Here is a 27,508-nt window from a genome sequence, read left to right as displayed (position 1 = left end):
TTGTGTAATTGTGTAATGCGCTTAGAATACTAAGGGAGAGTAATTGCACCCGCTGCCCTTGGTAAACAATCAAGGAAACAGGTTGGAAGACCTGGCAGACGCTCTTGGACCCAAATTTCAGTATTATCTAGCTTGGTATTTATCATACATAGACATCTCTTAAACACAAAGAAATTGAACGTCGCAAGACACTAGACTGCAAATGCATGAGAACCAATATATATAACCGTCCATTCAACATTGTTGAGCATAGAGCAAGCAGCATTGAACGCTTGCAAAAGCTGTGCGCTGGGAGAATACACGATCATGTGTGGCATAATCAAGAACATGCATACGGACATACGAATTACATTGCTCGTACTTAATAACACTTGGGCATACGTTTTTAGGGTACTTTATACGTGGGGTAAACGTTGCCTTTGAGTCGACTATGGTGTGTAGAAATTTGTGTTCTGTGGTCACCGGCACGTGATGTTTGTGCAGAAGTCTCTCTTTCATGTGAAAAAAACACTCGCTATGAGGATTTAGCTTAAAACCATTTTCTCCTAGCCATTTGCACACTTTGCTGAAGCGAACCTAAACACGTCGCTCACAGATTTCGAGGTTACACGACTTGAATCCTAACAGTATTGCATCTACGTATACGGAATAAAACATATTCCGGAGTATCTTTACCGCAAAGAGTTTATTTTTGCAATAAATGTGTGCAGCTGAATACCCAAGATTGCGGTAACCCAGTTTCTTGAATAAATGACCTGTATGGAGCATTGCAGATTCTACAACGAAATGTGCTCTGTGATAAGCAACTTTCCATTACATTCATCATGTTGCCTTGAATACCTATTTCTGAGAGGTCTCGTAAAGTCTCATATCGCAAAGTTGTATCGTATGCATCTAACATGTCAAAAAACACGGAAAAGAAAGAACTGATAAAGGCGTCGCGATTGTTTGCCCCAATCCGCACGAGATAGTCGGTAGTCGACAGACCCTATCTGAAACCGCACTGATAAGGGTCAAGCATTTTGTTTACTTTAAGCAAGTGCCAAAGACAACTGCTTATCCTTTTTTGAAGAGCTTGTCTAAGCTGCTTGTGAGTGCACCTGGCCAGTAGCATGATACGTAGGATATGTCTTTACCGTGCTTCAAAATCGGGGCTACAAGACCTGATTTCCATGTTGATGGAAGGTATCCAACAGGCCAAATAGAGTTTAAAAGTGCCAGAAGTGTCATCTGTGTGTCGGTGAGCAGATTTTTAACCATGTCATACACAATTTAGTCAGCTCCTGGTGCAGAGCTACTACATACGCTCAAGGCAGCTCTCAGCTCGGCCATATTAAAATGACACTTTCACGGTTCATTCGGTTGGAATTTATGGTTCAGTGATTTAAGTTCTGCTACTTGCTTGTATTTAAGGAATGGTTCTTATTGCTGTGTGGAGCTTAATACACGCTCGAAATGCATGCTAAGGGCGTCGGCCTGGTCTTCCAATGTATTCTTTTGGTTTCTCACCAAGGGCAATGGCTCAATTTGCTGCGCTTTTAGCTTTCTGAGACCATTCCAACAATCGTCGCTTGTGTGTAAAAATTCATGTTTTATAGAAAACTCTCCCAGCTTGTTCTCCTAGGCTGTATACGAGCTCTCCTTCCCTGTGAGATGACCTGTTTAAATAGAATGGGATTTTTCTGCTGTCGGTGATCGGCGTCGTATGTCCCATGCTGTATTTTGCCTCTCTTGTGCCTGCTTGCAGTCGTCATTCCAGCATGGTACTCGTCTTTCGCATGAGCTGCCACTCGTTTGTGGAACCCATTTCTCAGCTGCTTCAATTATAAACTTGGTAGTATGCGCTACTACGTCGTCTATATTTAATTCGCTCAGAAAATCTAAGAATAAAAAGTGGATTTTTTAATATGTTCAAAGTTGCTGGAGGCTACTTTTAACCTATGGGCGTGCGGAGGAGAGTCATGCTGTCCAAGTTTAGGTTGTTTAGGTTGTTTGTTGTCCAAACTTATTCGGAAGCGAGCGTAAGCGCTCGCTTTCGAATAAATTTGTATTGCATTCCATTCAAATTCAAAGAAAATGGAAGCAGAGCCAATCGACAGATTTATTGATTAATAGGAATAACGATAAAGCCTTTAATAGGTTGGTATCTTCTGATGGAAGAGGTGTGCACCGGAGTTTACTAGGTAGTTTTCTATTAGTCGGCCTCTCGTGCCGAGTCTCCCCAAAGAGTTTATGATTGGCATTAACATCACTAGTGATTACGTATAGTTCTGGGAGCTGGTGAATGAGGCTTTGAAATTCTGTTTTCGCGTGCTGCGAATCAGGCGGTACATAAGTGCTGCAGATGGCTATCAACTTATTGAATAGAATTGCTTGCACAGACAGAGCCTCGAGCGGTGTCTGGAGAAAAAAAGGCTGGCAACCAACAGACTTATCTGAAACGACTGCTACGCCTCCGACCGAGGCCGCAGCCTCATGGCGTTCTTTGCGAAACATGGCGTTACGCCTCAGAAAGTCTGTGTGCGCTGATTTCAGGAGCGCTTCCTGAACACACCGCTTTCGGTCTATAATTACAAAAAAGCCCTTTAACGTCTTGGAGGTTATGATGAAGTCCCCTAACGTTCTATTGCAATAACTGCGTGCTATTATTGAAAATACATTTGTGATGTGTGTTTAGAGAATGTAATCCATCTTACAGAGCCATCGTCAGGCCCTGTGGTGCGGGGTTTATCTTTTTTGGAGCAATCGCGACAATCTCGCCGCTCCTTAGGTGGTCGCTGGCTCTTTGTTGTGCCCATCGCTCTTGAGAGGCGCTGTGTTTGTCGTAAAGCCCTCGACACGTCGGACGAGGCATTTGAGGCCACCAGCCCGGAAGTGGATGGCCACTTCTCCTGGGGTGGCGGAGCAGCGCTAGTTGCATCGGCCAAGGGGGTGGACAGCGTTTCTGGGGGCTCAGTGCGAGTGGTCTGGACAGCCGTGTGAAGCCGTTGTGTTCGCTGCCCCTTGACTCACCACATCGCCAAAGCTGTTTTTGGGCAGGTAATATACCCACCTACATGCTTTCTTGAATAATACGTTTCCTTTTACTTTGATTATTGCAATTTCTTTTTTCCATGATGGCCGGCACCACGAGTATGCGGCGTGCTCGCCATCAGAGTTTACACAGTAGAGAGTTTGGACGTGATTCAGAGGGGTGTTGTTAGCATGGCATGTCGCACAAATCTAATGGCCTTGTCAGTTCTGGAACTGTGCCCGAATCGGTGGCACTTAAAGCATCGCAGTGTATTTGGGATACATGGTCACACTTGGATTTTTACATACCCTGTCTTGATAGTGTCGGGCAGGATGCTTGAAAAAAAATGTAAGTATAAGGTGCTTGGTGCCGATCTCTTTTCCCTCAAGCCTCATTTCATATTTTTGACATTGGCTACATTCTGATCATTCCCACGCTCTTGTAGTTCGGCTTCAGGCAATTCAATAAGATTATCATCAGAAACGACACCTCGAATTGTGTTCATGGTATGGCGTGGGGTAACAGCCACCAGGATGTCCCCGAACGACACTAGCTTAGACCGATTTCCTTGTTGTTTTTTATCACGGAGTTCCAGAATAACACCGCTCGCCATCTTAGATACTTGATAGTCTGCACCAAGAGTTTCCGTCAGAAATTTCGCAACTATGATCGGTTACATTATTCTTACTGCCTTTTCTCATTTTTGGGAATGGATTACATGGAATCGGGGAATTTTGTTTTTTTTGACGACCAAAAGACTGCAGGGTGTCACCGGTGCGCCCTCTCTTTATGGAGCGATCAGGTAATGGGGGGGGGGGGGGAACGTACTAGCCATAAGTGAGTGGGTATTTTCCGTCGGTAACGCCATTTACCCACCATGGAACACTACAAGAGGACGCTGCACGGCCTGTAAAAGAGCTGCTGCAAGCGCCAGCTGTACGGTACCTTAATAACAGAATATGACATAGCGTAGGTTTGCTGCTCACAAAGGATTAGTCCTCGCTGCCTGGAAAATAGAAATGCAAAAGAGAGAAGACAAGAAAGATTGAAAGGGAGTGAGAAAGACGAAAACTATAGAAGACGATAGGAAAAGGCAACTACCGATTTCTCGCGGATGGGTCAGTCCGGGAGGGCCACCTACGTGAAGCCGAGGCCAAAGGGGTGTGTTGCCACTGCCGAGAGGCCTTAAAGGTCGAGGCACTGAGCATCAGCTCAACCCCCAGGTTTCCCTTTTACCCGTTCACGGCTAAACCGCACGCGGTTAGACGCGGGAAGGTCCAACCGTCGCGTGCTCGGATACCTGGTGTTGCAACTCACCAAACGCCTGCTGACGCAGACGCCCCTGCGGGGAAGGACACTGACTGCAGCCATGTTCGATTTAGTTGAGTTTGCAGAGGGGGATGGTGGGGAACTACATTCACACACTTTGCGCTATGTACATAGATTGCTCATTCATTCTGTTGAAAAATGTGAAAATAAAGTTATATGTCTTGGCATCGCTGTCAACATCAATAAATAGCTAAGAACAACCAAAAAAAGCAAACGTCGAACAACCATGCTATGCAGGCTTTATGCGTTCGCCTCTGCACATCGGCGTTCATTTGTAATGGTTCTGGGAACATGATGGAACATGGTTATATCGAATCGTTTTGGGGATGGGACACAGAAAAAACGAACAGAGACAATCGCCGAATTTCAAATGTGCTTTACTGCGTAAAAAAATTACAAGAGCAGTAGTTCATGTGCAGAAACATTGGAAACAACATTGCAACAGCGCACATTTTCAGTGCAATCATACCAGATTTATTATGTCTCCAATCCCTACTGAATGTCCTGATGTGACATAGATTAAAGACCCTCTTCTAATCTAGGGTATAGTACCATTCTTCGCTCTTCATCTCCGCAGACACCGAGACCTACAGAGCAAATATATCTCCACTGAATAATTAAGTGACATGGTGCTAACGCCACCTTCTCCTTCCATTTTCATGCCGGCACCGTGTGCTGTGGCAATGTTGTTTGCAATATTCCTGCGTAGGAACTTCTGCTCGTGCAATTTTTGCGCAGTAAAGCTGAGTTGATGTTGGGCGATTTTCTCTGTGCATTCTTTCTGTGTCACGTCCTGAAAATGTGCAGTTTTAACCAAGTTTCATCAAGCCAGCAACCAACTAGCCCATCTAAGTCTCTTAATTCTGGGTGCGGTTTTAGCGCTGCCATGAGCAGTTGTGAGTTTGCTGCCGCACGGCATGTCAGAGTTGAAAATCAAACAGCTGCGTTTGAGTCCTGTGTCCATGCTGTTAAGCGCTTACATCCTGTCGGCGCGAGTTGCAGGTACAGCTGTGCAGCACAAAATCAAAGCTTGAGTAACAAAAAAGAGCTTAGCCGCGATTGTCGGTCGTTGCTTTTACACTTTCCACGTGGCACCTATCCCTGTGCAGCCCTGAGGTACAGTCGGAAGCACACTTGGTGAGCAATTCATATTTTGTTATTTTGCTGCAGGATTCTAGTAAGGGCAAACTTCAGACCTGCATACCTGCTGAGCCAATGGCTCTGGCGTTTTGGTGCAAGTTTTTCCTGTGAACCATCTGGAGAGTGCTTTGCTGCATTGGCGCTCTTGCATGCCGTCTAATACAGCCAATGTAAACGCAAGAACACGTGTTGCGCGTTGAACGGTGGTTCCAATAAAATTTTAAATCTGATGAGTTCTTAGTTTCCTACCTCCGAACTGCGTATTTAGTTGTGCCACTGTTGAGGAGGTATAGAGTCGTCCCTCGAACTACTGACGTTATCAAGAAGGGCCCGCTTACTTCACATTTCACCAAAACACCCCTACGCAGCTTTAGGTGCACAATTTTAGAGGGCCGTTATTTCCTCACGTAGGTACGCATGAATGAGTTGATGCTTTCACGATAATTTATTCGCATAATATATTTTTTATTCCAGCTATGCCATAGCTTTTGCGCGTCGCAGGCGCTTAAGCTGCAGGGCCGCCAAATATGAAATTTTTGGGATACTACTATACAAGTACTGCACCAAGTAGTGCTATGGGACTTTTTATTCCGCAGCTCTGCAAATTTCTTGTTAAATCGTGTGCAATGTAACTTTTACGCTATCAGGTAAAAGCCATGTTACATTACGGTTACTGTGCGTGTTTGAATATGTGTCGCATCTAACGTGCGTTAGATATCGATCTTGAATGCGCGTTTGCTTTTGTATTAAATTCAATTTTAATCTTGTGCAAGCGGTGTTATGAATTTAACTGCTTTCAGCCACTGTATGAAATATTTGTCATAACAATGTGTGTTCTGTTTTACCGATTGTAACCACGTGTGATCACTGATCTCGCCGACCTTGCATTTATCCCGACGCTGACTTTTTATCTTCTATGTTCAGGCAGCTTGCTTAATGGCATCGCCTAGGCTTTCTCTCACTTTTCGCAAGCTTTAGGCTGCAGCGCGATGTTGTGATAAGAGAGCATCCAAGAAAAATAATTTTGTCACTAAATTCGCGCAGCGTGCCCTTATGGGCAACTCCGGTGATTTTTCGGTGTCTACTAATCTCAATAAAAATTTTGATATATATTATATTCGGGTGTCCGATTATCTGTGCGAAGCGACACGACTGCAAGGTCACTTGGTTTTCCTTAAAGTGAGCAAATTGGTTGCGGGTTCCCAGCTAATGGCCACGGATGCATAATTTTTTACCGGCCACCACGTCCAAAATTTTTCAACAAGTGCAATGAACATTATGCCATAATGTATTAGCAGGCACAAATATGTCAAAAATATCTATATAGTTGTAGCACTATGCTTAAATACATTTCAGGATTTCAGAAAGAACTGTAACAAAAAAGTGACAAAACGCCGCACCTCCCTGAGCACTATGATGAAGAGGGGCAATTCTCTTGAGAATCTTTTTTCAGAATATTTTCCAAGATTCTGTGACATTAGCACTGGGCCAATGTGCTTGGCACTAGAATATCATTGCTAATTACAAAAAAGTATCTTGCAATGACAGCACCTTCCCATTTATACCATAGTGAAGTTGGAACACCCATGAGCTAAGAGTCCTATACAGATGTCACACTACGATAGCAAGCACATTGTTTGAAAAGAAGGGAATGACCTACTGGCTTCTATTGTTGAGTGGTAGACGAAATTAATATTCCATCCGCTGTTAGACATAGTTCGGGTGTACTATGCGTATTATGCCAGTAACAAATTTCGCACGTGAAGCTTGAGATTGAGCAATCATGATAATGCATGTAAAGTATCCATTGCATGTGGACCAATAATGTTTTATGGTCGTTTTCGCAAATTATGTTGGATAACTGCCAATTTCTGGTATTTGGAACACAGTCGCTGCAAGATGCAATGGGCATGGTATATTTGTGCTTTTTGAGTTATCGAAGAAATTATTCTCTGATCTAGTTCGGGTATGTAAACTGATGTGTATCCTGAGCGCAATGAGGAGACTTCCCAACAGAATTTGAAAAGTTAATTCAGTTTTTATTAAAAAGGGCCCTTCTTGCAAAGTAGCATGCGAGAAACAGAAAATAAAACATACTCAGGAATTACGCAACTTTGAAAATTAATTGCATGACTGCTCTATAGGTCAAGCAGAAGGTTTGGCAAGAAATAAGGTGCCTGAAACTACTAGTAACAAACTTGTTACTACTGGAGGTTGCGGAGAATTCAGTAAACAGATTATGACCTGCTCTTTTTATGGGTTATTTCTAAGGGATCTCGTTGGTCAATCGGTTGCCGTAGGTGAACAAAACAGATGAACAGTGGAAATCCGGGGGGTATCCCCAGTCCCATTTGTGCATGGTCAAGTGGGATGAGCATACTGGCCCCTTGAGTTAATTATGGTGCTCTCCCAGGCACATGTTGAGACACCGGCCAATCTGCTGCATGTACGTTTGACCACATATACACATGATCACAGGAATAGGCTACACTACCCCTCACAGACACAAGACAAATTTTGTGGTATATTTAAAAAATTAAATTATGGGGTTTCACGTGCCAAAACCACGATCTGATTATGAGGCATGCCATCGTGGGGGACTCCGGAAATTAGGACAACCTGGGGTTCTTTAACGTGGACTTAAATCGAAGAACATGTGTGTTTTCGCATTTCACTCCCATCTAAATGCGGCTGCCTTGGCCGGGATTCGATACCGCGACTTCATGCTCAGCAACCAAACACCATGACCACTAATAAACCATGGTGGGTTTAGTCGTATCTTTAAGCCAGCCTTCCTTGTCAGGATGCCTATATTTCCAGTGAAGAAGAAAGTATGCAGAATATGCATGGCTGTGCACAAATGAATTGAGAAACGTATACAGGCAAGAGAGGCTTGCTCGGTGAAAGATACCACCAAATTTGTCCAGTGTATATCATAAGGAGTGTACTGTATCTCTTTCACACGTGGTCAAGCGTACTTAGGGCGAACTGGCCGGTGCCTTATCATGTGCCAAAGGATCGCCATATTTCATTCAAAAGGCCAGTAGGGTCGTCAAACTTGGCCGTACATGTCCTCAACGGGGCTTCATGTTGGATTACAATCGTTCATTTGTTTTCATCCACTATAAAATTTTACCAGTTAAATCAGTGAGACAAACCACATAAATAGCTAGACATATGAGTTAGCCGCCGTTTTTAGTGAAACAACAAAAAATGTATCCTATGTAGATCACAAGGGATCGAAATCAGTATATGCCTATTTGCTACTGAAGTAAGTGCAGCATAGAGAATACCGAACTTCACATTAATTTTGAAGAAATTCAAGCTCATCAAATGTGTATTTTCCAGTAGTTATTATTATGGGAACAAGACAGAAATAAAAAAACGAAACATGTCAAGTTTGAATTCTTACATGCACAGAAAATTGCACGAAAATAAGCGCAAACAGGAAAAAATATAAATAAAAACACAGCATTGGAAATAGTTCTCAAAGAATAAAGACAAACTAAAAAGTGATAAATATACTATGCACAAAGCAAATATAGAATTTTACTTGCCGCCAAGCCACTTAACAAAATATACTAAACATATTTCATGAATGCTCACAGGGTCTTTCTATTTGTATCCCCTGATGTGATGACATAGTCTTTTGTTTATTCTATATTTTTCATCTAAAAATGATTTAATAAGATGTGTTTAAGCTGTCACATACAATAAGTGCGCTGTTCTTCTTTTCTTATGTATATTTTGTTATTGGACCCCAAACTAGCCGCCAAGACAATGGGTCCATACAGTATTGTGTATTGTGTGTATGCAATCAATTTGGTAAATAAATTAAAAAAAGAAGATTGCGTACAGTTGTGCACAGAACACGATAATGTGGACTTATAGCTATAGACAGAAATAACCAGCAAGTTCAATAAAGGTGCATACATATTCATCCTCTTTAATAAGCTGCGTTAAGTAATGCGTTGATAAACTTTACCGTGAATGATACCAAGCCAACGTTTTGGAAAATGTACACTTCATACACACCTGACACGGCGATCCAGATCACACGCCATGCTGGTGCGGCGTTTGTCTGTTTATCTGTTTTCATCTGTCTGTTCATCTGTTCATCTGTTTTGTTCATCCCCGGTGTCTGAATTTCTGGGGGCTCCTCGATCTTGTGGTTTATGTTGTGGGTCACGGTTTCACCACTACAACATGAGTTCCGTGTTAGCTTATAGCAGTGGCACAATAATGCTGTCATAAGGTGAATACATGCAAGCAGCACCTAAAGAGTCGCTAAAACAATGTTTGCGCTAATTAGACAAGTGAGGAAAAGGTTAAAATAATCGAATGTTATGATAATAGAGACCCCTTCATCGAAGTAAAATTTTCGATACGCGGCAGCAGCCTATTACAATGTAATCTTGTTTTTTCCATTACTTTCCCCCGTGATGTTAAGTCAAAGTTATGTCACCATATCTTGTCTTGAAAATAAAGCAATATTAGCAGCAAGCTGTAATTAGCTTACATTTTTTCCCTAGAACTGTTCGTTAACCGAAAACCTCGTTACCAGAGATTGTGCACAACGTCGAAGCATTTATAAGCGCGGAAATGTCATTGGAGAAAATATCCGTGAATTGCTAGAGGGGTCGTTACTATGCCACTTTAGCAGACAAGCGGGAGCTCACGCAGAGGTGCACAAGGTGAACACGATTTGCCAAACGTTTCTCAGCGGAAGGAAACGCTTAAGAGGATTATCAATTCCGCATTGTGGCTATAGAGTTGAGTGACAAAATTCTGACAACCAGCGCGCAGCAAGCATCAGCACAGGTTTCACAGTGGTCATTGGTGTCCCACTTCCTACGTTCACAAGGCACTCTATGCACACACGAGAAGCACGCACAACACGAATGAACGCACGTGTAGTTGGCGAGCACGATTGCTTACCGTTTTAACAGTACGATGAGGTCGAAAGGCGCTCTCCAAGTTTTCCAGTGCGGCGTCGACGATGTTACTCGCAGCATACATGCCGTTGCGTAGTGGATGAGCTAAGGCACGCTAATAATACGCATTATTTCTTTGCGACGTCCACCAAAACTTTCCACGACAACCAGCAGAGCCAAAGGGAACGCACACGACGCCATTTTCATTTAGCTGGCATTTATATTTAGCTGGCGCGCCACGCAGTTTACAGCGAGACGCAAACCGTCTCCTGGCACTTGCGTGCACGAGAACTACGTCTTATTTCAATACAGCAAACCTAAATACACACGATCAAACAAACACATCGAAGCAGCTCGCAGTACCGATTGAAGACGGAGCCGAAGCAACAAGCCTTTTTTGGCCGGTCGCATGGGACTGGAGCCGACAGCGCCATCTGTATACTTGTGCGGCCGTTGGTGCTTCCGTGATGCCTGCAATAATAACCACTACTGCAGGTTTTGTGCCGTATTGCGCCCAACTACATACATATGTTGCGAGAATAAAAAAATGGCTGTGGCTTAGGTAAGGTTAAGCCCAGGATGCGAAGCATACTAGCCTTTATTTTAGTTGTTGAACCACTGTTTAGCCTGGTGAATTGCTGTTGCTTGGCTATATTTGGTTCGGCTAGACGAAGAAACAAATGCGTTACTCTGCTTCGCCTTCAAGAGTGGAACGCGACAGCGTTCCCGTCGACCCGCCAAGGGGTGTAAGACAATGAGCTATGGCGCAGCGACTACGCGCCCCGCATTGGACGCGGTGAGCGTCGAGCAACGCAGCGTTCGGCGCGGCAACGAAATGTGCGCCTGAGCAAGCGACGCACGCCTGAGCCTTAGAAACAGCTCGTTTCTAAGGCAACACCGCATTCACTAGAGGCGCTTTCGTACCACTTTGAAGCATCGTACTCGTGGCTCAGTGGTAGCGTCTCCGTCTCAGACTCCGGAGACCCTGGTTCGATTCCCACCCAGCCCATCTTGCAAGAGTTGAGCCAAAGCCACTTCTCCTCTGTCGTGACGTCACGGTGTCACGTGGTATTGAAGGCGACACCGCCGCGCCTGAGGAGCTGGGCTGGGCTCTCGTAATATGCTTCGCATAAAAGAAACATTGATATCCTCATGTTGTGCGCTATAGCTCAGCGCAGAAATAAATTACAGGACGAATTCTTGCTTTTGAATCCCTTATGCTGCATGCAGTCAGCATGGCTGTTAGGCCGCTCATCTCTTGAACAGGAAGAATGGACGGCGTAGGGCTGCATGATTGTTTTGTATATACTTTTGAAGTGCCGCTAGTTGCACGTGCGTTTTGTGAATGGAGAAGCGTCCACCCCCCAGCGCCTCGGGCGGCAAACGATTCTGTTTGTGAGGGGTCGGACGGCCCGCGTGGTGTCGGTAACGAGCCGAGGCGCGCGCCGCCGCGGGGGGCGCGGTGCAGAGGCGCAAAACGGATTCGGAGCAAATGCTTTTGCGCGGGCTTTGTTGACATTCCGCCGATGGTCATAATAGGGCCACGCGGACAAAGCTCGAGCGGGACGGTTGTATACGCGACGTTGTGGCGCCGGCTCTTGAGTCCCCTGCTAATTGGAGACGCAGCTGCTAGCAATGTTGACCACGTCTGGCGCGTACGGAGCGGGGGGTTCGCGCCCCTCGCATTCGGACGGCAGCCACGTGCATCTTGTTTTGAGCGCTGGGGAGAGCCCGCTTTGTGTCGTGTTGCAACATGCAGTGCGCGCCGTAGAGAGGGGCGCGGCGTCGTTTGAAGAGCACCCGAGTCCGGATGCCGCCAGCGGTAATTAGTTTTCTACCAGGAAAAACCTTGAGGGGGACTACGGTACGCGGTGTTGGGACACCAGCGCCCGAGCCCCCCTTGCTGGCTAGAAACGCCGCTGAGGTGCGAGATGGCCTCAATAAATCATGCATGCCTGGCGTGTTTGACGAGGCCGTCACTGACCACGTGGAAATAGGAGGGGGAGAGGAAGATGTGGGAAGAGGGAAAACAGGGTGGTTTTCCAATAGATTCACTTATGAGAGTAAGCCCATCCCTTTGGGTTGTGGCTTAAGAAACTGTCAACTCTCATTGGCAATTGCTTCCGTGGGATGGGCTAACGACCCTACCGCCCTTTTTCTTTGTCTCTTTCCCCTATAACAACCGAGACGAGGTGCTTGTTCCTCAGTCTAGGCTGTAATCACTAAACCTGATAGAACAGTAAGACTCCGTACGATGCAACGCTAGTCTGGGCCGTAACCACTTAGTGGTAGAACAGTGAGACTCGGTTGATCGTATGTAGTGACAGTTGTCCTAGGCTCTAACTTAAGAGAAAGTAGAAGAGTAAGGCGCTGTTTACTTGTGTGTTTTGTATCAGTGTTCTTTTGCTAACTCTGTATTTGACTGTGTAAATATTTCCGTTACAATATATCTTCAAGTTTTGTTACCTCCAACCTGCCTCCTGCTTCATCAACGCCGATAAACACCTTGAAGAGACTTTGGTCGACTTCAAGGAGAAAAGAACAACACAAAAACTTAACTGGCGCAGTCGACAGGATCGGCGAGCTCTACATCGAATGCTGGACCAGTGGTGAGAAGATCAAGTCACCCAACGGCCACCTCCTGCACCTTCGAGAAGATCCCACAGCAGCCAAGCCCGGCACCGTGGAGGAGATCCGAAAACGACAGTGCATTCAGCAAAGGGTGAGCAGGATTTCTTGCGTCTTTCTCAAGTTGGCATGGCAGTTGATGTGTAGAGCAAATGGTGAGGACACGCGGGGGCGCAGAGACAATGGAGTCTAATGGAGTTGAGGGTGCGACTGTGGCGGAAATGGATCGGAATCGGGAGTTATCAAATGACGATAGGCTAAATTCCGATAAGTCAAATGAAATGAGAGAACCCAGTCAGAGCCAGGAATTTTCGCAGCAGGCATCTCAGCCTTTGCAAATTCCGAATGATACAAGAACGCTTGAACTTGAAATTCAAAGGCTCAATGCTCAGACTACCTGTATACAACTTCAGATCGAGTACGAAAGGCTGTTGCAGGCAAGGACGAATGCTGAACGTCTCAATGGCACGTCGTCCAGCGCTGAGTCGGAGCGGGGCGATCGGAGGCGAATGGGTTTCGACTCCGTCGAGCAATGCGCAAAAGTGCTGAAAGGGTTCCGCCTACCGTGTGACGCGGATGTACCCTTATGGTTTGAGGAGGTAGAAAGACTTTTTGCTACTTACGGGGTACCGTATGAGAGTCGTGTGCATTTAGTCATGCCAGCTCTAACTGAGCGCGTTCGCTACCTACTGCGTAACCTCAACCAGGAAGAGAGTACAGATTACGAGTCAGTTAAACAGGCAGTGTTGATGGAACTGAAGCTTTCTCCGGCGGAGTATCTGCAAAGGTTTGAGAGAGCAGTGAAGCGGAAGGAGGAAACGTGGTCACAGTTCGCGTCGCGAGTGAAAACGTATTTCTCCTACTACCTTCAAGTAAGAGGAGCCGACACTGTAGAAGTTATGGCAGAACTCATGGTAGCGGATCGTATAAAAGCGGGCCTTAGTATAGAGGGTCTTGAGTACGTGAGGCTACGAGAAGGCGAGGAATGGCTTAAGCCACCTGAGATTGCCAAAGTACTACAAACTTTGGAACAAGCCAAAGGCAAAGGATACGCCTCAAAGCCATCAGTGGCAGAGATGGGGCAAAAGCAGACGCGCGTAGCGAAAAGCGCCCTCAGGTGCCACGTATGTCACAGCTCAGGCCATTTCGCTAAGGATTGCCCGATGTCTAGTGACAAGGAAAATCAGCCAAAGAAGGCTATCGAGCCAAGGCAGAGGGCACAAAGGGTGTCGATAGCCCACGAGACGGGAAGTGAGATACCGAATGGAGTCCTCACTGCAAAGGTAGAGGCCTTGAAACACAAAGGCGAAGGCATGACTAACCTGCAGTTGATCCCTATCTCATGCGGAAACGTATCCACAGATGCGATTCTAGATACGGGAAGTGAAATAACTGTCATACGCGAGAGTCTCCTTCCGAAAAGTATCGTGGAGCCATCAGGCACAATAAGATTGGTGTCTGCATTTGGTAAAACTATCGAGGCAAAGCTAGCAACGTTGCCGGTAAAGTTAAATAGCCCGCAAATGGCGGCGGAGCCCCAGAACATTGACCTACTCTGCGCGTTGACTAATGAGCTCGTCGAGGGCACAGATTGTTTGTTGACCAAGGAAGATTGGGAACATTTATTCAGGGCCAGCAGCTCTCTGGAATCCATTGTAGCACCGGCCGAGCCTACTCAGAGGATAGAGAGATCAAATGAGAAAGCCGGGGTAGTGGCCTGCAACGTTACTTTGGAGGAGGAAGGTGTTTCTGGGGAAGTTGAGCTAATTTATGATGAGAAGGATGAGTCATTAAGCCAGAGGGGAGAATTCCGCAGAGTGCAGCTAGCTGACGCTACCTTAAAGAAAGGTTGGGAAGATGCTCGGAGTGGGAAATCTGGCATGTTCGTCTCTGATGGACTCTTACACCACTGGGACTCAATAGTAGGCACCCGAGTGAGACAACTAGTTGTTCCCAAAGACAAGCGCAGTGAGGTGATGCGTTTAGCTCATGAGTCACTATGCGGAGGGCACCTAGGGCCAAGGAAAACTAAAGTGCGTATTAGGTGTAATTTTTTTTGGCCTGGCATGGAGAAGGAGGTATTAGAGCATTGTCGTTCATGCCATGATTGCCAAATTTGCTCTGACAGGCGTCGCACGGACAGAGTACCTATAACTCCTCCCACTAGGCCAAATCACCCTTTTCAAATTGTCAATGCAGACATCATTGGACCCTCAGACAGACCATCAGCGAAAGGTCATAGGTACGCGCTATGCTTGGTGAACATTTGCACAGAGTGGCCAGAGGTTGTCCCACTGCGCTCTTTGACAGCTAAGGCGACTTGCGACGCGTTGATTGAAATTTTCAGTCGCACTGGCGTTCCGGAAATGATCTGTTCCGACCAGGGCACTAATTTCAAATCACAGCTCACACAGTCGATGCTCGAGAAATTAGGTTGCGCACCAAGATTCTCAACCCCAGAACACGAAGAGAAAATAGCTGCAATTAAGAATGTGGCGCCACCACGCACTAAAAAGGAGCTACGCAGCCTGCTAGGACTGTGCGGCTACTATCGCGAGTGCGTCCGAGATTGTGCAGAGGTGGCGAGCCCGCTCATGCGGTTAACAAAGAAAGGGGTACCCAATAGCATACCCTGGTCAGAGGAAGCTCAGACGGCGTTTAAGACGCTGAAACAGTCCCTGTGCGAGGCCGTGGCGCTCAGCACTCCGGACCCATCTGAGTCCTACTGGCTTTTCACAGACGCGTCAGCTACGGCGGCGGGCGCTTGTTTGGCGCAAATGACAGCGGAGGGAAAGGAGAGGCCTATTGCCTTTGCCAGCCGCCGCTTCACGCCGACTCAGACGCGATGGTCGACAATTGAGAGGGAAGCGTTTGCTATTATATGGGCCTTAAAGAAGTTTAACTACTGGCTTTTTGGTGCCGAGATAAACGTTGTTTCCGACCACAATCCATTGTCGTACCTTACAACTTCGACTCCACACGGGGCAAAATTGACAAGATGGGCGCTGGCTTTACAGCGATATCACGTGTCAGTGCGACATCGGAAGGGTGTCAGTAATGGTAACGCGGATGCTTTGTCCAGGCTTCACAACAGCTCATGGAAGCCAGCGTAATACTATAGTGCCATGCCAACTGGATGGGCGTGAATGTTCCTGCTCACTTGGCGCTGTATATTGCGGACTTTGTGAGTGCCGATTCAAGACACAGAGACACTAGAGTGCTCTTACAGTTTGGAACTGCAATCGTGTGCTTAATAGTTTGATGACATGTATTGTGTATTTCTTTTTACTCTCTTCTTGCTTTGTTACTTGAAAGTGTTTGTTCTTGTGATGTAATTAGGCTAGGGTGTGGTTAGAATGTTCATTACGTAATCGCGGCAGTGATTTATCGTATCACTGAGCGAAAATCAGCCCAGTATACTCTTTAGGGGGAACGTGTTAGGCCGCTCATCTCTTGAACAGGAAGAATGGACGGCGTAGGGCTGCATGATTGTTTTGTATATACTTTTGAAGTGCCGCTAGTTGCACGTGCGTTTTGTGAATGGAGAAGCGTCCACCCCCCAGCGCCTCGGGCGGCAAACGATTCTGTTTGTGAGGGGTCGGACGGCCCGCGTGGTGTCGGTAACGAGCCGAGGCGCGCGCCGCCGCGGGGGGCGCGGTGCAGAGGCGCAAAACGGATTCGGAGCAAATGCTTTTGCGCGGGCTTTGTTGACATTCCGCCGATGGTCATAATAGGGCCACGCGGACAAAGCTCGAGCGGGACGGTTGTATACGCGACGTTGTGGCGCCGGCTCTTGAGTCCCCTGCTAATTGGAGACGCAGCTGCTAGCAATGTTGACCACGTCTGGCGCGTACGGAGCGGGGGGTTCGCGCCCCTCGCATTCGGACGGCAGCCACGTGCATCTTGTTTTGAGCGCTGGGGAGAGCCCGCTTTGTGTCGTGTTGCAACATGCAGTGCGCGCCGTAGAGAGGGGCGCGGCGTCGTTTGAAGAGCACCCGAGTCCGGATGCCGCCAGCGGTAATTAGTTTTCTACCAGGAAAAACCTTGAGGGGGACTACGGTACGCGGTGTTGGGACACCAGCGCCCGAGCCCCCCTTGCTGGCTCGAAACGCCGCTGAGGTGCGAGATGGCCTCAATAAATCATGCATGCCTGGCGTGTTTGACGAGGCCGTCACTGACCACGTGGAAATAGGAGGGGGAGAGGAAGATGTGGGAAGAGGGAAAACAGGGTGGTTTTCCAATAGATTCACTTATGAGAGTAAGCCCAGCCCTTTGGGTTGTGGCTTAAGAAACTGTCAACTCTCATTGGCAATTGCTTCCGTGGGATGGGCTAACGACCCTACCGCCCTTTTTCTTTGTCTCTTTCCCCTATAACAACCGAGACGAGGTGCTTGTTCCTCAGTCTAGGCTGTAATCACTAAACCTGATAGAACAGTAAGACTCCGTACGATGCAACGCTAGTCTGGGCCGTAACCACTTAGTGGTAGAACAGTGAGACTCGGTTGATCGTATGTAGTGACAGTTGTCCTAGGCTCTAACTTAAGAGAAAGTAGAAGAGTAAGGCGCTGTTTACTTGTGTGTTTTGTATCAGTGTTCTTTTGCTAACTCTGTATTTGACTGTGTAAATATTTCCGTTACAATATATCTTCAAGTTTTGTTACCTCCAACCTGCCTCCTGCTTCATCAACGCCGATAAACACCTTGAAGAGACTTTGGTCGACTTCAAGGAGAAAAGAACAACACAAAAACTTAACTATGGCCTTCAAGATTTTAACAAGCTAGCCTGAGAAAGCTGTCGCTAGGGTTTGATTTGAACGATTTCAAGTTCGGTCACTGGCTTGAAAGCTCTAAATGACGTTATGCGCAGCCGTTACCTGCACTACCTGCGTCATCAATTCGTTTCTCTATGAAGTAACTTCCTACTGTCGTTTAAATGTATCCGAGAAATTGTTGACACGATCGCGGAGGTAGACGTGGGCAGTGTATTATATTTCCGTGCGCTTTGTAACTCTGTCCGTCGCTTAATTAGCAACAAATATACGATGGTATTTAATTTTGCTCATGAATCTCAGGTTACGCTTATGTGGTCCGTATCTTGTTTTCGTGGCGGTGCCTTTAACGTGCGCAGATCGCGCTCATGTCTTCCATGCTCTCTGTGTGCATTGAGCGACCCACCGATACTCCCTGAAAAAGAAAAACTGCACGTTTCTGCAGCTTGCATTTATCACATTTAAACGGTCTGTTCCAGAAATGTGCAGTGTTTGATGTGTTTCTATCCTAAGCGCTGCAGTCACTGCATTCCAGCCAATAGATATGACGTGGCTGCTTACGCGCAGTCTTGCTTAGTGTTTCTTGGTCGTCTTTGTTATTTACCTGCATATGCGTTAGAAACCACAATGCGCACTTCCATGACATTATTTTCGTTTTTCTAATTTCAATTAGTGTCTTGTTTGCCATCGTCACTGAGTATCTATTTAAAGATGCTCTTGCTTGATAGTAAAAACCTCTGAAATGAGACTAAAATAATCAGACTTTTTTATTCCTCGAAAAGTGCGTGAGTGGTAAGTTTACAAGGACCTAATGATACAGCTCTGTACATTGAACTAAAAAGCAAAATATCTAAACGTGCTGCAGTGCGTGAATCTTACTGTGATGGTGCCAATATCTCAGTACGCTCTCAGTGCGGTACGCCTCGCACCAAGTAAAGGGGAAATGCAATTGTCCATTTCTGTCTGAAGTAATGTTCATCACTTTTTCATATCATTTGTTCCATGTATAAACTTTCACGTGGGTGCACTGTTGCCTTTCCGCGTTAGGAAGGCAACTTGAGATATTATTCAACAGTATTGAACACCTTCTATTAAATGTTTCTAGAGTGCAAATATAGTGCCATTCTTAGACAGGCCGCACTTTAGCTTCTTTGTATGCCCTACAAACGTTCCTCTATAGAAGTCAGTACATATGATGTCATATGATGGCACTTTTTTAGAATGGGAATAGAGAGCCAGTCTATAAGACAGGCAGCATTAGAAGTGCTATAAACGTTCTATAAACATTCTTCTATAGAATGTTGTACATATGATGACAATAAGTTCTCTATAGACCGCTTATAGAGGGTCAATGGTGAGTCAGTCTATGTGCGTCTTGCGCTGGAGTTTGAGGTATAGTAGCGGCGCCTGGTAGCGGCGCGGGAAACGACATCTGGGTCGTACCTGCTTGGGTCATATTAAGCCCTGGCTGTGGCGAAGCACGTTTCTAGGCCGAGTTTTGCGTCGATTCGCACTTTTTGCTGCCCTGTTGCGAGTGCGAAAAGGCTCGCCACTTCTCACAGATCATGCCAACCACGCTGCAAGCTCGCCGCAGCCTATATTTTAACGAAAACGGACTCTCCGTGTGCCGTAATGCTGGGAGCAGAAAGAATCGGTGACGCCGATCCGGAGGGACCTAGCCCAGCCTCGAAAAGGCATCACCGTCATTACTTCTGCGTCGTGGGCTGCCATAAACAAGAAGGCCTAAATCCCAACATCAGATTCTCCCGTTTTCCTTCAAGGCCTCCCGAAGTGGAGCGACGGGCGCGCTGCATAGCTGCAGTTCGTCGCGATGAGTAAGCGAAACTTCGCGCCATGCTGACTGCTTCGCCTGTCTTGAAGCTTGCTTGAATATCGGCGTTCTAAATTTCGGTCTTTTGCACCTGCAGTCCCGACCGCAGACCGACATAGCAGCAGGCGTGGCTGGTAATTCACGATTCAAGACCCGGTCACAGCGATTAATTAACAATTCGACCGATGCGAAGTGGTGAAGTGACCAGGTGTGTGCAAATGACCACAAATGGCCGGGCTGATTCGGTGACAATTCACTACCCCACTACGAGCAGCACAGGCTAGAGAGTTAAATGTGCTCATACTTGACCTCAAGCCAGCATATTGAGGCAGCGCAGAAAGGTAGTATTGATTACAGCAGATCGATGTTCGAGCGCTGTCATTAAAAGCTACGTCAAGCGAGCTGCGCACGAGTTCTTGCTGCAGCGCGATTCGCACGTACGTGCGAGCTCATATGCATTCCATCAGTTATTACCATTTCCTAAAAAGGACAGATGGCCGCTACTACAACGCAGGCATAACTACTTGTTTAGCGGCATGCAGTCAACAAAGATTGCAGGAGGCCCGCCGTTTCGCGGCATGTCGAAAGACCGCTGCCGTCGCGGCGCGTACGATCGTGCGCTCGAACAGTTCGTACATCGCGGCGCGTACCGTCGTGTTCTCGAGCAGTTCCGTACACATGATGTGCTTACCGGTGCTGCGGATTCATTTATAGCAAGCATTTCCTCGCGTTTGTGCTCCTGAATCTAGCAGCGTGCAAACCTTACCTGAAGTTCCACTTCGTACGCGACTCGCTTCACTTGCGATTGACACCGCGCTAAAACATTGCCGCTTAATTCTTGAACGGCGTACATGTATTGGGCACTGCATAATTTCTTGCCTTTACGCAGCGTGCCACCCATGAAAAAAACCTTCGGCGCCCGATATTTGCTGCAGGCCGTGATACAACACAACCGAAAGTGGCTGGTCCATATTGTAAACGTGCTTTCCGAAGCAGACGACCGAGCTTGGTACGACCAATTTTTGGACAGAGAGCGCTTTTTATCACCTTTTTCGCAGCGCCCCCTGGGCAATGCAAGAGCGCCATAGACAAGACACATTAGAAGTGTTAAAAACGTAGTGTAGACATTATTTTATAGAATTTACTACATGGGATATCAGTACAGCCTCTATAGAACGTCTATAGAGGGTGAATGGAGGCCCACTCTATAGACACGTCGTGTTAGAAGCTTTGAAGACATTCTATAAAAATTGCTTTATAGAATTCAGTTTATGTGACGTCAATACAACCTCTATTGCAGATCTGTTGTGAGTGAATGGCTAATTTCTTTGGACATGTTTCTTTAGACTTCTTATAGAGATTCTGTGCAGAAGACTCTGTAATCGCGAGTTTCTCTAGAGTCCCTTTTCACGCTATAGGAACTCATTAGGAGTTCTGAAGGAACTCTAAACCTATTTTCATAAGGGCACAGTACGTCACTCGGGTACACAAAAACCAATAGAAGGCAGCGCACTAACCTGTTTAAATCAAGACCTTCAAGTTAATTAGGGTTAGAAAAACCTCGCTGGCGTGCGCTCCTCTCGAAAAGCGCGCCGATAATGCTAAGCTACGGGAAGATCCTGTGCTGACAAATGCAACTGATGCCATCGAGCATTGATGAAATGACGGGCACACCTCGGCAGAGTAACAGCTTGTCTCTGCGGGAGGGTAGGCATTCACCGCACGTACATCTACATAAGTTCAGGTGACAGCAGTCATTACCTTAAATAACTTGGTGCAAAAGCAAAAAGCAAACGGGATGACCAGTGCTTACCCTTCATTTCACCGTGCCGCAATGCGTTGAGCTTGGGGCAGGTCATCTACATCCCGCGGCAGTGGTTCAAAAGCAAGCGGCGATTCTTCAGTGCTTTTATCGTCACTGAAATCACCGCTGTCTAGTTCGGAAGAGCCAAATAAGGTGCCCGTGTCGTCGGGAGACATCGTTAATTTGATTTTTGCGTATTAGCACCACGTGCAGCACGTGTCTACCATGCGTTCTGCGCCTTTTACATTGCGGCTTTCTAGGCTCGGACGTCGTCGACTCATTGTTGAAGACACCTGAAGCAGCTACCCGTTTTGCTTTAGGCCCGCCGTTAGTTTGTGTATTTAAAATTATTGACGAGTCTCTATAAGCAAATTGAATCACTTCACCGGCGACAGGACTGTCGACGCCATTTGAGAATGACAACATTCTAATATGCTTAAAAATCGCCGGAGCTGCCCTTTAACGCGAATCAGCCGATCATTATCCTCGAAACTCTCTTAAGGCAAAATTAAATGAGAACGGAGAACGTGTGAAAAATGAAAGACGGTAATATGGTGTCACGACTGGACTCTGGTGGAAGAATTTGTATCATGTCACCAATGCCACGCTTTGAAACACGCTGAGCCACCCGCGACTGTTGCAATAATCCTAGGAGGCCGCAACGGCTCAAAGAAGTTAGCATTTGTGCGGCAATTTTCGCCTCCTTCTGTGCTGTGCGTGCGACGCCGTGATGCCTGCGTGTGCGCGTGAACGCTGCCTCCATTCAGTGAACACATAAACCCAACAGACAAAGGAGCCAAGGAAAGCATCGGGAAACGAACTTTTTAAATGGGAATGCAGAAAACGGCGAAGAAAGGGGAAGTCAATGTTAATGAAAAGGTAACTTGTCGGTGGGAGCCGGACTCACAACATCTGCATTACGCGTGCATTGGACTACCAATTGTGCTACGGCGACGGCTACCAATTCGTCCACTAAAGTTTTTATGTTTCATATATCAGGCCCTAGGAATCTTAGTCAGTGCCACTCGGAGCAAAGGTGGGCTGATGTGGAGATAACACTTTTAGGGCTAGGTCTAATAAACATAAGTACCCAAGTTAGTGACGAACTGATAGCCGTAGCCGTAGCGCAATTGGTAGTGCCAAGCACGCGTAATGCGGAGGTTGTGGGTAGGGCACCCATCAGTGACAAGTTATATTTTCGTCCACCTTCCCTTTCATTTCAAATATTTTCTACATTCAAATTTAAACCACAGTTACTTTCCCCTATGGTCTCCTGGGCCTCGCTCCCGTGGGTTTTGTATAGTCATGAATAACAAAATCGAGCTCCTCACTTTCCCTTCATCGCTCCCTTCAATTAGTGAGGGGGTTAAACTTTGCGTGCGCATTCGCATGTTCTCCTGTTCGTCTAGGTGGCGTCTTTGTGTGCGTGTGTGCGCGTCAGTGCCTTTCTCTCTGCTGCGCTAGTGAAGCTTGAAGAATCCACGGGAATGACTTCCATGTATTGAGCAGCGGCCACAAGGGTGGACAGCGTTTGCTCCCTCCTTCTCCTGGCCGAACCCGTTCTGTAAATGCTATAAAAGACGTCCCCACCGAACAGCCTTGAGAAAGTGTGTTTGAGTCGCTCGCCGACACAAAAGTTGTAGAGCTGGGCGCTCCGTAGCGGTGTAATTGAAAATTCTTGTTACTGGTTACGTCGATCGCATAGTGTCTTCTTCTGGGCCCTTCCCTGCTGTCTAAGCTCCCGACTACGACTCCTACGCTCCCTCTATGGGGCTCGGTATCCGTCTGTAACAATTGAGGGCACCGGGCCATGGAATCATCTTATGAACGTTACTTTACTTACTGCGGCCGGGAATGTTGGTGAGAAATTGAGTGGCTTTCGCGCAGTGGCAGGGAACCAATCAGAATGACTTTATTCAACAGTTTAAGAGCATCTTGCTCCCTCTTTTTGGTCCTCAAGGTACCGTGTACCTGAAGTATACAAGATATGAACGCATACTTGAAGTGGGCGGTTGACGGCTAATAACGGCAAATAAGGTTTTTTCTGAGGAGATATCTCTCAAAAATATTTTTCAGGAAACCTATCAAGTTCACATGTGCTACCGAAGCACAAGTGCCCTGTGATATAAAAAATAAAGATTTCATAATTAAATGACTAGCGTACGGCAGCCTGCCTACAGACCTATTCTCTAGACGACAGTACGATGTACTAATAATTACCGATGGTTTTTTGTTAGATAGTAGGTCAGTGCCCCATTTCAACTCAGCACTGAGCACTAAATTGTTACAGGTGTTCTATGTGTGTACTTGGACGCACTTTATTTAGTCCAGGCTAGTCAGCCTGCTTCACGAAGGGCCATCTGTTGCTCATTATATGGCTGAGATTTTGGAATGTTGCGAAAGAGAAAGGCTACGAACTTGTACGAAAAAAGCGTCGGCTAAAAAGTCGCAGCATTGCCCGGAAGGTGAAGCACCGATTGCTGTAGCAAATTATTAGACAGCTATACGAAGCTAGCATAGTAGGTTTATCTATCGTGTAAACTGGTGCACATCCGCTAAGTTAACAAGCATGGTGTCACGCGCGCACAGACATACAGGAACACATCTGACTCGATAACCGCGAACACTCGCTCGCAAGACCCTGGCGCAAGGAAGAGTGGCAGCAGCAGCGAGCGAATAGACTTTCGCGCTGCCTATCTCTACAGCGCGAACTAAACGGTGAGAACAAAGCGCACACGAAGATATCAGCCGTCGGCGCGCCCAGACACTGTCCCCATTGCACGTCGCTTACAATATAGAGCCCGCGCGGCCGCGTTGTGCCACGCCATACGCAGCCGCCGCCGGAGTAACCCCACCCACTACCGAGGCATGCGCGCGTGAGATTGAGATGGCATCTTCAGCTTACTCTTGCACGCTTTCCCCTGCACACGCAGCATGCGGCGCGCAGCCATCATGTTATCGCACTTGAACTTTCTACGGAATATCAGGGCGACGGTGAAAATGGGCCTGTAGTCTCCGTATAATTGACATCGAAATAAAAGCAACAATGTCTAGTTAAGCATAAATACCATCGTTGTGAACATACACTTGTTTGTGACCATTTATAATCGAGCCAGAAGGAACATCCACTACTGGCACTGATTAGTGACTTAATAATTATTTGTTAGACATATGCACTTTTGTATTTATTGTCATACATACGACTACTACTGGGTGATTTGGTTCCTGCATTATTATGTGGTATTAGAAACAATGCCTGACGAGGTAATGAAGGGCCTCACTCGTTTCGAAGTTTATATATATGAGGCAGATCACTTCTTCAAGGAGGGTGCCCGGGTGTGAATTTGGTCGACCATTTGGTACATTGTTTGAAAAGCCAAAGTTGATCCGCATAAACGCAGTGCTTGCCGCATTTTTCTGGACGTTTTTCTATATTGTTTGGAATCTCTTACGCAATACAATATTTATGCCATGCAATCAAGCCGCTGTGAATGTTAAAGGCAGTTTTCACGCTTCGGCTTTGTACACAAGGTCGAAGCTGTTGAGGAAGCACACAAATGTTTTTCAAATGCCGCTGCGGCGTGGGCCTTTTGCTGAGGTTTTCTGTGTTGCGACTGCACTTACCGAAGCACATAGGGGTGATACGGTGATAGCTCAGACTTATTATCAATATTTTATGCTCTGCGCAGGAGGTACACCGCGCCATGGCCGCTGAAAGCTTGCCAGCCATGTTTCAATTTATCGACGGCGAGCGCTACATCTTCTTTCGTGATCCAGACAAGGTGCGAGAGGCGCTCCAGTTCCAGCCGCGGGACGGAGACATCGTAGAGGTTGTGTACCCAAAGTGCGGCATGCAGATGATGCAGCAGATGATACAGCTCATAGTACACGAGGGGCATTGCGCCAAAGACCTGCGCGAGTTTAGTTCGAGGGCGCCCTTTCTTGAGGACTGCGGTGGAAACTGGGCAGGAGAGAAGTCTTGTGCCCGGCTGTTCCGAACGCACATCCGCATGGGTAAGATAGTCGTCAGCACCGATGCCAAGTACGTGTACGTCGCACGTAACCCGTGGGACGCTTGCTACTCGCAGTACATCATGAACCAGAAAATGCCGCTTCGCCCAATGAGAGAAACATTCGACGAGTTTCTGGATATGTTTCTCGAAGGCTCCCTTACAAATGGCTGCTACTTTCAGCACGTTCTCTCTGGCTACACGAGAAGAAGGGAGCCTAACGTCTTCTTCATGACTTACGAAAGCGTGATGAGCGACACTGCAGCCACTGTGCTAGATTTGGCTGACTTTCTTGGAGAGACGTACGCCGAAAGGTGCGTTCAGTGCTGCTGCTTTTGTCACTCCTGTGAAATTATCCCGACTTTGTGGTCGACGTGTAGAGTCGGATCTGTTTTGAAGCTTCTACTTAGCAGAAATGTGTACCTAACTTTCTAATGCCCGAAAGCAAGGTGACATAATTTTGTAGATTGTGCGTCTTTGTTTCTGTCGCAGTTAAGCCAAGAATCGAGGTGCGTCTGCACTGTTGCCGGTGCCACAGTGAAGTATTGAAGTAGGCACGAACAACGTTTGGCTGTAACAACTAATTTGCCTAGTGAATGCCGACTCACACTGTGCTCTCTAGCAGCCAGGGTAGAGAGTCCTGACTGGCGCTGCCTGAATGAGCATGGTGCGTGCGCACATTATCGCTCATACTCATGAACTATGTGCGTATACCGGACCGTGATGCACACTGGTTTGAGCGGACCGGATAGCGAACGTCAAGCTAAATGTGTCTAATACTTTCAATAAGCGATGGCAAATGCCGCTGTTTTTCGTTTGTTATCACCTCGTGCACCATCGATGTGCGACGCCTGTAACCCCGCTGCCAGTGTAGACCTAGGCGAAGCAGATTTCTCGCTGAGCGTGCGAAGACCCAAAGTGGAATATTAGATTTTGTTACCGCTTTCAGTGTTTGATGCTCGGGTAAAAATGCCAGTTTTACGACGATCACCTACTTGAGCGGCTGCTAGAGGTACAAGGCACTTGAAGTTTGGCCGACATTCAAAACTTTGTACTTAGGAACGCTCTAATAAGAGCGAATAGGTTGTCCATATCGAACATGGAATCGCTATATTAGTACGAAAGAAGCTCTCAATGCAAGATACATTATTCATAAAGACGCTAACCTTAACGTTTGCTTTTTTTAAATTCAGCAATTGTTATATTTGCTGACTTGTAATGCCACTGCATCACTTCCTCGCTTACACTTCTGCAATTCAATTTTGCTTCTCCATAGATTGCGGAAGGACAACGGGCTTCTCGCCACGATTGTACAGCATAGTACACCTGCGTTCCTGCGAACTATTCTTGAGATAGAAACTCGTGAAATGGTTGCCATGATGTTCCGCAGCCCAGCGCTTGCTTCCTCTGGGCTAACGGAAAGAGACGTCGGCGATGGAACATTCAGCCTGGTGTGCCGGCCTGAAGTTGGAGCCTGGAAAGAAGTTTTCACGCAAGATCAACTGAGAAGAACCGTTTCGAAAATCGAGGAATCTGTCGGAAAGAATTTTGTACCTGATCTGTGGAATAAGGAATGGCACGAAGTTCTGCAAGCAGCCTTGTAAATGCTCAATAAAGTGTTTGCTTACTGTTTGTACAATATGCTCACAGCAATGCGTTCTACGTACATCTCTAATACCTTTCCTTTGTGTGTTCGAAAATAAAGAAGATGATGTCCTGTAGTGCATGGGCTAGGGCCACGGATGCTGGCTCGTTGAGTTGCTGTCACAGATAACGAACGGTCATGCGTTTCACTCGGAGTCTGAACGTCAGTCCTTTCGTTTCGCTTCATTTGCTATCGAAACCTGAGAAGTCATGACCTCAGATGTGCAGTGCTTTAACTTATCCTTTGGAGAAACACGATGCCCAGTGATCATTTGTTACCGCGTTTGGATGACCCAGTGAATAGAGCACAACGGTGACCACACCGGCTACATGGTGTGTGCACGTGGCTAACCTGGTCTCATCAGCTAACAAATCACTTGGGTTCTTACGACGTCACTTAAAGAAC

The 27,508-nt window shown here is 46.7% G+C and overlaps 1 protein-coding gene across 1 annotated transcript; it reads left to right on the top strand.

The window, feature by feature from the left end:
* Window positions 1-5,443: 5,443 nt before the first annotated feature.
* On the top strand, window positions 5,444-27,082 carry LOC135910193 (sulfotransferase ssu-1-like). The gene is made up of 3 exons (XM_065442245.2): window positions 5,444-5,479; window positions 25,138-25,772; window positions 26,735-27,082. The coding sequence occupies exons 2-3, from the start codon at window positions 25,153-25,155 to the stop codon at window positions 27,060-27,062; spliced, it is 948 nt and encodes a 315-aa protein (XP_065298317.1). The 5' UTR covers window positions 5,444-5,479; window positions 25,138-25,152; the 3' UTR covers window positions 27,063-27,082.
* Window positions 27,083-27,508: the final 426 nt, after the last annotated feature.

Source organism: Dermacentor albipictus, chromosome 8 (assembly GCF_038994185.2).
Source record: "Dermacentor albipictus isolate Rhodes 1998 colony chromosome 8, USDA_Dalb.pri_finalv2, whole genome shotgun sequence".
NCBI lineage: Eukaryota > Metazoa > Arthropoda > Arachnida > Ixodida > Ixodidae > Dermacentor > Dermacentor albipictus.
Note: the sequence above shows the minus strand (reverse complement) of the source record. Positions and strands in the feature narration are given on the sequence as shown.